Genomic DNA, 13,103 nt, shown 5'->3' with positions numbered 1-13,103 from the left:
ATATTCTTATTGTATTTACCAAAAACCCCCCTGACAATTGAATCCAGAATCTCTAGCAAAGTATAAAAGGTAAATAAAATGCTAACTGATATTCTATGGAGGCAGACGGAAAAATTGTTTTCAATTTGTTAATATGTTTCATTTAGTATATACCACTATTTCTTAAGATCTATTGTGACACGTATTTCGATGCATTCCGCATCAGAAAAATTACATTTCATAAAGGTATGTGTAACTCTCAAATGTTAAATATGTACTTAATTAAGAACTGCTTACATTTAAAATACTTGAATTTTTATCCATTAAAAATGTTAAATACAGCAGTAAAATATATTATCTTTAATCACTTAATGTTAAAAAGATCCATTTTTATTAATTCCAGGAAAAAACAAAATATTTTTCAAATGACTTCCATAAGACCTACTTATTAAGAGGATTTGGATGCCATTCTTCATTTTGACGTGTATTTTTTTTAATGAAAGTGAAACATTTAATTTCTTTTGAACTAAAAATAAATTATATACAGCCTTTGTACTTAAACGCGTAATTAATTCCGGCATAAAACCTTTGAAGGAATTATTCTTTCCATTTCTTCCCGTTCTTTAAAGTTCTCCGTCTCGCCAAATGGCATTATAAAGTCATCAAGAAAGTTCGCAAATCTGAGATCTTTGCAGAGGTGAACTCACAAAGAGCGCAAAAAATCCTCACGATTTACAAGACGTAATGTAGGCTTTGAAAATCGTGTTTTGTTTTCATTGCCTTTATTACAAATTTTTCTATACGTCCACCTCCGTTGAATAGTATGTAGTTATTCAGTTTGTACATACGTATATAATATTTACGATAATAATAACCTAGTTTTATTCTAGTGCAGTGTCGTTTTTCTTAATTATGACCATAAGTGATATACCTGTATAAAAATTAGGTTTAACATTTTGTGTCGGGTTGTGGTCCCGTGGTTAGTGTCGCAGACTCTTAAGTCAGAGTTTTTCGGTTCGAACTCACTCTACCATAATTTCATTCCTATTTTTTAAAATAAGCCGCTTAGGCTCACAGAAATAGTATGAAATTTAAATATTTGTGTAAATAATAAAAACGAAAATATTCCTCATTATTTAAAAAAAAAACAAATGCGTCAATAAGTATATTTTAATAGCTTCCCTTTAGAAATTTGAAGGTTAATGATTTTAACTAAAAAAACAAAATGAATGAACTTTATTAAAAGATTAAATAAGACAATTAATAGCGAAGTAAATGTTTACAAATGATAAATACTAATATTATGTACAAGGTCTGAATTATAAACGAAAGATTTATATTAAGCAGGTAAAGAAAACTAACATGAAAACCTAACATATTTCGCAATAGTGCTATATGTTTTGCTTTTTAATATCAGGAATCGATTTTGTTATTAGCCACAACTTCATCGTATACAAATTAAATTACAATACGTGATCGTTGAAAACACCACTAAACTAATATTCTTAGGACGTTATCATAATAAGTATCGTGATATAATTACAAGATTAAATTTATCAGCGTATATCCTTTTAAATGACACTCGTAAATGACATTTATTCACATGTATGTGTAAATAAATGTTTCGTGTGCGAATGTATTGTAACACTTTGTTCCTAATTTGATAAAGATAACTGGTTTATTACGGTTTATATAGAACTATTAACAATTCTCTTATGCTGTAATATTCCCAACAATATTAAATGTACCCTTAAAATGGTTTTAGTGCTATTAACGTGCATAACGACTTGTTTTTGTTACTCTATTAATCGTTTATTATAACTTTATCATTTAGGATGATTAACAATTATTATGTTTACATTATTTATTATTTATTTTTATTTATATATTGGTTCATACGCCTGAAAGGCTTTTACATGCACAAAACAAGGAAATTATTTCATACTTTTACAGCAATAAATGCAACGTAATATATACATTTAAGTATATGACATAATATAAAATATCAGGGTTTTTTTTGACGAAAAAGGTTCCGGAACTCACTTCATGTCAAGCTTTTTATTTAAAAAAATATTCAAGTATCATTTAAATATTCATTACAATACCATATTTTATCATTTTGTCGAATTATACAAATAAAGATTGTAATTACGTAAGTGCAAACAATGTCTTATTGATTTTGAAAATTAAAAATAAAATCCTTTAAAAAAGGCGCCGGAACACCGTTTCACCGCGTTATATGAAAAAAAAACCGTTTAAAATATATCCATAGAAGGGTAAAAAGAGTAAATATAGCAAAATCATATTAATACAATTCAAATAAAGCGTTTACGCAAAGCTATCGTAAGAGTATTATATTAACATGTCGTTCAAATTTAGAAACATGAAAGATTGCGGTTTTAAATGATTGGTAAATGTTACACGTGTGTAAAGTGATCACTTAGACCAGCCTTTGACGGTCGTAAGCCCCGTAAATGTCCATACCTCCATATTCATCATCATCTATGTTAAGATGTAAAAAAATATCATAATTTTTATTACATATTATATTACAATATTATATTTTACACAAAACCATTAAAAGTCTATTAATACATTCTGCGTAAAAATATTATAACCACAAAATCCAGAATTCAATTCAATTTCCTTCAAGAGTATACAAAACATTTAATATTAAAATAACTCCTAATGACTAATTCATTTTGTAACTGTATTTTGAAATTTCATTAAATCAAGGGTTTACTAGCAGAATATACTAAGTCATAACTCTTTATTATAAAAGAGGATGAAGGAAAAATGTTGATTATTCGCATTTTCACATACTACTTTTGTATTGATTTAAAATTATTCCTTATCATAAGTTTTAATTTTTTTACTGACTTTTTTTTATTATAAATAAAACACTTGTTTTTAACCACTTGAGTATTATATTGTGATGACTTAATTCGGAAGCTAAAGATGCTTCCATCTACGGGTTTAAATATAAACTGTACAAAGTTTATATTCAAATCCGTAAATAGAAGCATGTGTAGCCTCCTAAAATAGTCGTAACAATATAACACGAGTGGTAAAAAAACTGGTCTTTTTTTAAATTTAATAATGTCTTACAACTAAGTGAATTCCGAAAAAATATATAACAAAAATGACATTTCGTGGTGTAACTGCATTTTATACAATAAAACAAGAAATATTTTGTTTTTTACCAGACTTGTTTTATGTGATCAGTTATCAGATTTCATTGTTATTGGCATCATCAGATCAGTCGTACGATGTCGATAACATTATCATAATTTTTTAAAAAGTAAATTTATTATTATGAAATGTGCTAATTTGGGTGAGGAATGAATCGAATTGTCTATGACTATTGCCTATTTTTTTATCTATCTTTCCGAACCTAGTCGTTTTAATAAAATAAATACAACTCAACAGGTAAAAAACAAGTGTTTTTCATTGACAATTTTATTATGTCTTTACCACAAAGTGAATGCCGAAATAATAAATAAAAATTATAAATAATAAACTTTACAAAACACAGATTAATAATAATGTCAAATATTTTGAAATTGACTGAAAGTACCTAATAATTTCATTATTAGGTTCTTATCAATTTCCTATCAAACTGCAACAAATGTGTATTTCTTCATTCAATTCCATTATTCCTGATAATGTTAATTTGACTAAATGCGATGTGCTAGTATGCTCCCAAAATTGTGTATAAATAAAAATTTCAAAAAAATATGTTCATTTGTCTAATATATATTTGCTTGATTCAGTTTCCTTTGATCGAAACACCGTTTGTGAAAAAATGCCAAGCAAATACTGAATAATGAAAAGAGAAGTAATTTGAATAAACGTAATTACATGAGCATGCGAACTATCACTGCCTTATTCATAAGAAAAAAAATTATAAAAGAACATTTAATTCACGATATACGAAATTTATTTAAAATTCAAATTATTGTATTATATGTCTTTCGCAGAAATCGTTATTGTATTTAAATTTATAATTTACCAAATACTACTTCGTGGAAATAAGCTGTAAATAATATTTAACGCATGAATAACTCTGAAGTAATAAATATTAAATATTTATCTTCGTATATTCGAACGTAGGATTTAGCATTTTGTTTTACTTTCGCGGCCTACAATTATTTACAATGAAATATCATTTCTGGAAGTGAAAAGTTAGTTTGAATTCGAAGTGATGTGAAAATGTTAATGAGTTCCGAAATGTGAAACGAGATTAACATTTTCATCGGTAAACTTTGAAGCCAATTCATAATTTTCGCAAACGAATTAAGGTTTGTTACATTTACAATAATATATTTTGAAAAGATTACTTTAACCATCCCCTAAGTGAACACCCCTTTATAAATTGGGTTTGTTTTGTATTTTTATATAGTTATTGAGAACTGAAGAAACGGTAATACTCGTATTCGATTATACCTTTTTACGTTTGCTGAAAACTGAATTTATTATACAAGAATAATTAGAAAGGTATGCTTTTACATACAACTTCATTAAAAAATATTAGTTCATAAAAATATTATTTTCAAAAGAAACTGCATACAGTAAATCCTTGGTTATTCAAAATAACGGGCGGACAGTCGTTTCGAATAACGATTTTTTTGAAAACCCATCAAAAATCGGTAATGTGTAATATTCACCATTCTACTCATGATTGACAACCACACTACACAATATGTACAAATAGAGAAATCCAGATTATTGAACACACACAAATTGTTTTGGACACACACAAAATTTTGTGAACAAATTTTGATTATCCTTATTTATGATAGACTCCGGAATTTTCGTCCTACTAATGGTATATCAATATATGCCTATTAAACGTGTCTCAACCGAGTTCGCGAAACTATTTCAGCTGACCCTGCTTTCGGGATATATTATGTAAAATATTTTCCGTTTGTTTTGTGTGGGTTCTCAGCCAGCCTGGAACTGTCCAACAAGATGTCCACCCTGGGCGCTTGCGGGTCGCGGGCAGCCGCCTTGGCCGCCAACGCTCACGAGCGCCTGCGGGACCTCAAGCGGCAGGCGGAGACGGCGCGGCGCCACTGCACGGCGCGCGACCGGCCCCTGTGTGAAACGGCCGACACCGCTGGGATAGAGCTGGTCATGCACTTCGACATGGTACTTTTCTGCATTCTTTATAATATTCTATGTTTATTAAGGGATAAGGGGAAAACACCTACATTGTTTATTGTAACTGCAGACAGTTGGTACAATTCCATATTGAATTGTTGGATAATTTATCCAAAATATAACAAGGTCTGTTGAATTGAATCCTACATTTATTTGTGTATATGTTAATACGTGATGCGTTTCGTCTTATTAGGTATAGTGTTTGATAATGTCCTAAGAAGACGAAACGCGTCACGTATTAACATATACATAAATAAATGTAGAATTTAATCCAACAAACCTTGTTTTATTTTGGATATTTTACCCAACAAAACACCCACAGCTTATCAGAGTGTGTACAAATAGAAATGTGTAACAGTATTTTCGAATTTGAAATACACATTCTGTAAATATAATAACAGTTTTCAGTGTTTTTATCTAGCTTTGCTTGGAAAGTAGATTGTAGTGACACACACACACACAAACACATACACACACATGTTTTTTTAAAGACTGCTTTCTATTCGATGTTTACATTTTAACAAGAGAAAGGTTTTATAAGGATTCGTATGTACTTGATCGGTACCATTTTTCCTTATCCCACCGAACTAAAAAAGAAAATATGCACAGAATATTTTAATAAAATAAAAAACAAATATCTGTAAATTAATCAAAGAGCCATATTTGGCTCGTGAACCACACGTCGCTAACATCTGCCAAGGTTGATCCGTTTTCGATTCCTTACCGGACATAAACATGTATCTTACATTACGACTTATACAATTTATTAATAAAGATATATTTACTTAATAACTTCAATTGAATAAAAAACAATGCTGAAAAACGTTTCAATGATTTTTTCTCACCATCGGAAAATCACTCGAATTGTTTTAAGAAGATTATCCGTAACATAGCTTAGTTCTTCCCTACGTGACCGGATGTGTGGTGTCGGGTAACTGGATATGTCGCTCACCGGAAGGTGTTTCCGCAGGAAATGTTGGCTCGATGCATTCTCAGCTTTTTTTATTCGATTACTCTATGTCGTGGTTCACTGCTTTCTTATGAGGGAAATGTCAAATGGCGTGAAGAAACTGCTGCTATTATTTTAGACGCCTTTGCCAAAGATCGGAAGGGTGAAAATATTATTTTGAGCAGGGACTCTTTTTAACAAAAAAAAAGTTTTTTGGAACAGATTAATTTTAATAGTAATAAACGTATTTTGTTAAATTGATGTACTATAAATTAAATATAATGTATAAACATTTAACCATTACTTCTGCTGATGATATGTCGCGCACTCCTTTCAACAACGTCATATATATAAAAAAAAAAGATTTTTCAGGAGATCATTTTTAAAGTTGAAAAATATAATAAAATATATTAAAAATAAATATTAAGCCACTTATTGAAGTTTTTACTGTGCAACAGATCTTTTTAGGTAAAACCTGAATAATTTTTCTCCATTCGAAAAATATTAAGTATATTAAAAAAATAATTAGACAATACTTTTTCTTCAAAATGCAAAAACAGCACTATCTGCCCTGTAGCGGGTAAATATTAAGTTAAAAATATGCCGCTTTTGCTGGGATATAGTACATTTTCTGGACATTCCAAAAACATGCACAACTGAAAATTGACGATTTTTGATATTAGACGTTGTTGAAAGGAGTGAGCGATGTGTAAATAAGAAATCTGGTTTTTGATCAGATAAAATAAATGTGGAAAAAGTTTCATGTATAATTGTTGTTTTATGTTTATATAAAATGCAGTGCCAAAAAAAATATTTAAAAAATAATTAATAGTGAATTAAACTACATTCAACCTGATAATGAATGGTTATTACAAAACCGGTAGTCATGAAGTAGTGTTTATAGGTGGTATTACATAAGGTGAACGATGAATGACAATGAGAGTGTCATACCATACCACAAAGTTAACAATACTTTAGATATACGAAATATATATTTTTTATCTCACCCAGCATACTAATCTTACCTAAACACTTCAATTATTAAAATAACGACACAACTCATTTGAACATTGTAGATACAATACAATTTAAAATGTAAAGTATTGATTAAATTAATACAAAAAAAATACCGTAATATTTTGAAAAACTGAAGCAATTATTGAAAATTTAGAATTTTAAACACTTGTATAGACAACTTTTGAGTTTATTAAAATAAACACTATTTTTGAGAATTACAGATATTCTCATCATCTTCCCCTCCAATTATTACCCCACTTACCTATATTAATAACTTGATTATTTATCATAATTCAAATGTAACTTTGTTTTAAAATCAATAAAAATTTATACTGATTTTAAAACAAAGTTACATTTTAATTATAAAATGGAAAATCACAAAGTTAGTGCTTCAAATATAAATTATCTAATTACACACTAAAAAAGTGATTCCCAAAGTGGTCTATATCGACCCCCAGGGGTCTATGACAACTTGCAAGGGGTCTATGTTTTAATTTCAATTTAAAATATAAATGTATAAAACCTAACATGTGTGGTTTTTAATTTTCACTACACTTCACTACCGTGAGTAACACTACATATACCGGCTGTCAAAAATACATTTGAAGTTAATGAATTTGATAAAAATCAATATCAGGTAAGGCAAGGGGTCTACGAGATAAAAGAGTTTGGGAACCTCTGCACTAAAATGTAGTTTTGTTCACATGAATAATGTCAAAAGTAATTTCATACAAGTGTTTTTTTTTTTAAATAATTTAATGGAATCATTATGTTATTCCACAAAATAAATGTTAAATCAATCAATGAGATAAATTAGAATTTACGTTGTAGCACTTAACGATGGTATATGTGTAACAGAGACTCATAATTACCTATCCCAGCTACGAGTAATCGCAGCTCTGTACGGGATTCCTCGCACCCTTCATACACTGTCTCATGCTTTCACACTTACTACCGTCGTATTATTCTCTTGAAAAATTCTCCCTCTTTTGCACATACTTTTCAAGTACTTACTCACACTACACTCGTACGCTGTCTTCGTTATATCAGGTCTAAACAACTACAAAATTAAAAATAGTTTTTTAAGGCATAAAATTATGATTAAAAATTGTTTATTAAGTGTCAATGATGTATTGTGTTCACTGTTTATGCATCAGTTAAAGGTATAATTTAGTATCAATACATGTATTTGGAATAATTTTTAAAGCGTCATTTTCTTAAAACACTATCCTGTATATTAAGTAAAGCATTGTTTATTATTGAACAAAACAAAAATAAAAATTGAATTGAAGGTTTACTATCTTTTAAGTAGAGCGTCAGATTACCTGGTCCAATTTGTTCGATAGCTAGGGTCGCTAGCTATTGAACGAAGTTTTAACACATTAAAAATATAGTGACCAAGATACTCGTAATATTAATTCATTAGGTATTTAAAATCATGAAATTTTATTAACAAAACTAAAGTTTTTTCACTTTCACTGAGCTTAAATTGATTTAGTAAATATTTTTATATATAAAAAAAAATCTAGTCTCCTTCAGTTTATGTTGCAGCTCAGTGTTACTTCAGTGTTCAGTGTTCAGTGTTACAGTGTTAGGCCTTACTCGCAAAGGCATATTGAAAAAAATCTTTCTTTATAATTTTCTTGCACCTCAAAAACTCTTTTCTTTTCAAAACCATATATTTATTTCAATGAAAAACTATACATGTTTTTAATATAAAACATTTTGAGTGTGTCCAAATACTTGTGAACAAGTATTTGAACATACTCAAAATGTCGTAAATAAATTAACTGGTCAAATTATAAGCTAAAATAATAAAAAAGAAAATGATATTTTCTGGCGTTTCTCATGTATATTATTATAATCCAGGATTCGGATCTCACATACTAATAAAAGAGTTTCTGCTCAATAAAAAAGCTTCTTTTAATTTCAATAATAGATGTCTCTAGTGAAGTTCTAATGATTCAAGAACAACGTTCCGAAATTGGTTCATGTATATAGAACTTCCAAGAATTTGAATAGTGTGGTTGTCAATAATGGGTAGAATTAGTGAACGTTACACATGAGTAAAGTGATCACTTAAACCAGCCCATGACGGTCGTCAGCCCCGTAAATGCCCAGAATTCCATATTCTTCTTCATCTTTGACGAGATATCAAAGATAATTAAGTTATTGACTGTTGATTACTGGCCCTGAATGACACACTTCATGATGAAGTTAATTATTACAGCTTGTAATAAAATTGTCAACATTCGATGCTTTTATTATTTGTAGGTGAACCGTGTAAAATAATATTGATTTATCCCTTAACCATTAATAATTACCTATTTCTTATAACGGAGAAACGAAATGATATAATTGCGTCATCCCTCGAGGCGAATACGAGGAAAATATCTACAAAGCATAAAAGTGACGTATCGGTAATTGGATTACCGGGTTCAGTAGACTTATCACGCCGTAGTCTTATAGGCTGGGTTCATTCCCATTTACGGGAGAAAGTTCAATCGAACAGAAGCAGCCAATTTCTATCACTTGTCAGAGGCTTCACCTAACCTAACGGATTTATATCCGAGTCTCGCTATGATGACAAGTTCTGAGAAATAATTCAATGTTTCGTCCGCCTCTACTTCTAACAGAAAACAAAGGAATTTAATCAATTATTAAAAAATAATTAAGAACGGATATTTTTATGATCGACTATTTTAAAAATTTGTAAATACATATTACTCGTATTAATACCAAATAAAGTAGAGTAAGCCTCCCTGTAACATTGATATAGGTTCCGCATTATATAAGGGAACATAATAGAGGGTTAACACATTTGTTTGCGAAATTATTTCCACCATCATCTTTAAACTAATTGATTCACAGTAAAGCGCCCTGGAGGTAGTATTTGACGAAAATGGCGCTATATAAATTATCCAAATTTATTTATTGAATTACATTTTAACCAGCGGAAATGACTGAAATTAGTCATTATTAAATTAAAATTCAATCTAAAATCATTTAACCTCTATAACGTTTCTTCCGATGACGCGGTTCCTGTTTCAACGTTATAGGGGGGTTTACTGTTTATCCAAATTTGGTCAGGAAACAACAACTTTTAAGATAATATTAATCTGGTTAAATAATGTACTTATATCGTTGAATGTTCAACAATAAAGTAAATTTCCTCACAAGGGATCAAAAAAAGCATATTCACATTTATAATCAAGAAATATCGGTTATATAATTTATAACTATTACTTTCAACACAGCCGCCAAATAAAATAAACAAAAAATACGATTCCTTTGTTATAAGTTTAATTGAAGTTAATTAAACAAAGAGAATTAAAAAAAAGATAATAATCTCACCAATAGATGTCTAGTAAAGTTCTAGTGATTCAAGAACAAGAATTCTAAATTGGTTCATATGTATATAGAACTTCCAAGAATTAGTGAATTAGAATTGGTGAATGTTACACGTGTGTAAAGTGATCACTTAAACCAGCCTATGACGGTCGTCAGCCCCGTAAATGCCCAGACTTCCATATTCTTCTTCGTCTTTGATGAGTTGTCAAAAAATTATATGAAAATAACTCCTGTAATTGGAGATAATCCAAATTTTGTGAACAAGTATTTGGACACACTCAAAATGTTGTAAAGAGAACATAATTTACCAAGAAAGAAAAAAAAACAGTCTTAACGATTACTCTCCATGAAAAGGATTTATTTTGCGATAGAGTTACAAAAAAATTGTTTTGAAAACAACAAATTCTTATCGTCGAGTAATTCTTAACAGTAAAAATTCACAGCAATATTTTTCCGCTTCGTGCTATACGCCGTGAAGCTTTCCTTTAGGGCTCTCTATTTCCTTCATTTACTGACTTTCGAAGCTAAATTATGGAGATCATTACTATGAACTGATCTTTTTCTTGACATTTTTAGGAAGGCTTCGATCCATTTTGGTGTGAAGTATTTACAAAAAATACCAAAGTTACAAATACTTTCTTAGACAAAAAAAACTTACGTTACTTGGTCTTTTTTGGCCTGGTGACAATCTGTACCATCCTTACTGGTAATCGGTTGATGCCGAAAATCTGGCATTTACTGACGTACGAGATATTTCAGCACCCTCAGTCAGTAGTTTTTTCATTTAAAGGAATAACTCGCAAAGCCTCCATTAGAGGCCTGTCTTCAGGTAAGATAGTAAGGATAGAGAAGTTTAATATGAAAAATACATCACAAATACCCAGAAGAATTTAAAAAAATATTTCTTGAATTTATTTTGCATTTGGCGGGAATCGACCCCGCGACGCTAATTTCGCAGTCGAGCGTCTACCTAACTACGCCACGGCACCGTCTTCTACATGAAAGAATACTACATTTTATGTTATTATCTTGACGAATTATAAAAGTACGTGGATACATATCGTGTCAGAGTGCCATATACACTGTGTGCGGTTATAATGAACTTTTTCATTATTTGGTATAGTGTACTGTATTGCATATTCTATTTCATGTTATACTTAACTCAAAATAATTAACTTTTTACTTATGAGACCTTAACAAGGTGTGATATGAGGATAGCAAAACGTATGAGAGTTCAGATCTGCGTGAGGAATACGTTATATAATAAAATATATATTTTTTACTTTTATTTTATTTGACTAGTAACCGAGTTTCATATTGTGAAAAAAAACTATTAACATGTTGATTTATTATATCTTCTCTCTTTCTTTAAACCTTAATCCGCACCTCAATGGTGCAAAGGGCACTGCATCAAATAAATGCAGTGTTATCTTGATCGTCAACATATGAAAGAAAGGTGATCAGCTCTCCGCTTCAGGTACCAGTCCAGGGTCGTATTCAATAAATATTAAAGTAAAAAAATCACTTTAATTTATTTTACCCCTCTCCCCTTGGGAATCAAACCCGGGACCTCCTGAACGAGAACACAACAGAAGTAGCCGAGCATTACACTATGAAAGTGAAGGGGGATTGATTATTTAGAATGTAGTTACCTAGTTCCACTCAGAAATATTACTACAAAACGAAAATGTAATATTTACTTGATTTAAAAATATATATATATAAATAAAGTTAACTTTTTTATTACGATTATATTGTAAAATAAATAAATACCTGCTTTTTAAAGATTTCTGGAATTTCCTTAGCACAACACGCAGACCTTTTGTTTAACTTTTCACGCTTCTCAACAATTCGCTCCGAAGAGCTTCTCTTCGGAGGTAGATTTCAATGAATTTTCCAATCGCTTCCTTTGTTGAATAACTGCGTGACTTTTCTTAAAGCTTTTAAACCCCGTCTCGAACTTGCTATCCCATCCCAAATTCTTATAATCGTTTTCCAAACACTTAAAAGATCCAAAATCTCTCTTGCCAATGAAGGCTAATTCCGAATGAAAGAGTGCAAACTGTTATAATAATCCTTAGAATACTAAGTGTATTTATTACTTTTAAAATGATTTTTCTTCCCCCTTATTCTAGATAAAAGTAGACTGAATGCAGTCTAAATGTGATCCCTCACATTCAAAACTTAAACTTATCTTATCCGAGACTTAAAATAATAAAAAAATTTAAATAATTTGGTTCACATATTTTCCTCAATATATGGAAATGTCATTAGCTAACTAACCATCACGCAACTTCTCCGCAGGGGTAGACAGAGAGAATAGAACGCCACACCGATCTGTCTTTTTACATAATCTTCGCCTCTTTCACATTCATGTATCTCCTCATACATAACTGCCGATTATTCCGACCAAACATATTAATATATTTTTTATTGAGTATCCCGAGCGTTGTTTGAGCAGTCTTGTTTGTGACGATTTCTAGTACCGACGAATATTCTCGTCAAAAATATTTAACTGTTAAGTGGATAATTTGTTTTTATTTTCAATGAAGTAAAACCACTTGTTGAAAATGCTTGCTTAAATATGCACGTCAAACTACAACGTACCGTCAATTTTTCTCTCACCTCTAAATTGTTCACTCTA

General features: G+C 30.1%; 1 protein-coding gene across 1 annotated transcript in view; it reads left to right on the top strand.

Moving 5' to 3' along the window:
• prom (prominin) overlaps nucleotides 1-13,103 on the top strand; it is a 42,650-nt gene that overhangs the window by 9,347 nt on the left and 20,200 nt on the right. Inside the window, exon 6 of the mRNA XM_088272590.1 lies at nucleotides 4,928-5,130. Within this exon, the coding sequence (XP_088128716.1) occupies nucleotides 4,928-5,130 (203 nt within the window). The remainder of the gene's footprint in view (nucleotides 1-4,927; nucleotides 5,131-13,103) is intronic.

Source organism: Brachycentrus maculatus, unplaced genomic scaffold (genome assembly GCF_059751285.1).
Source record: "Brachycentrus maculatus isolate JH-2025_06_01 unplaced genomic scaffold, ASM5975128v1 h1tg000031l, whole genome shotgun sequence".
Lineage (NCBI taxonomy): Eukaryota > Metazoa > Arthropoda > Insecta > Trichoptera > Brachycentridae > Brachycentrus > Brachycentrus maculatus.
The sequence above is the reverse complement of the archived record's forward strand: the minus strand, read 5'-3'. Positions and strand labels throughout refer to the sequence as shown.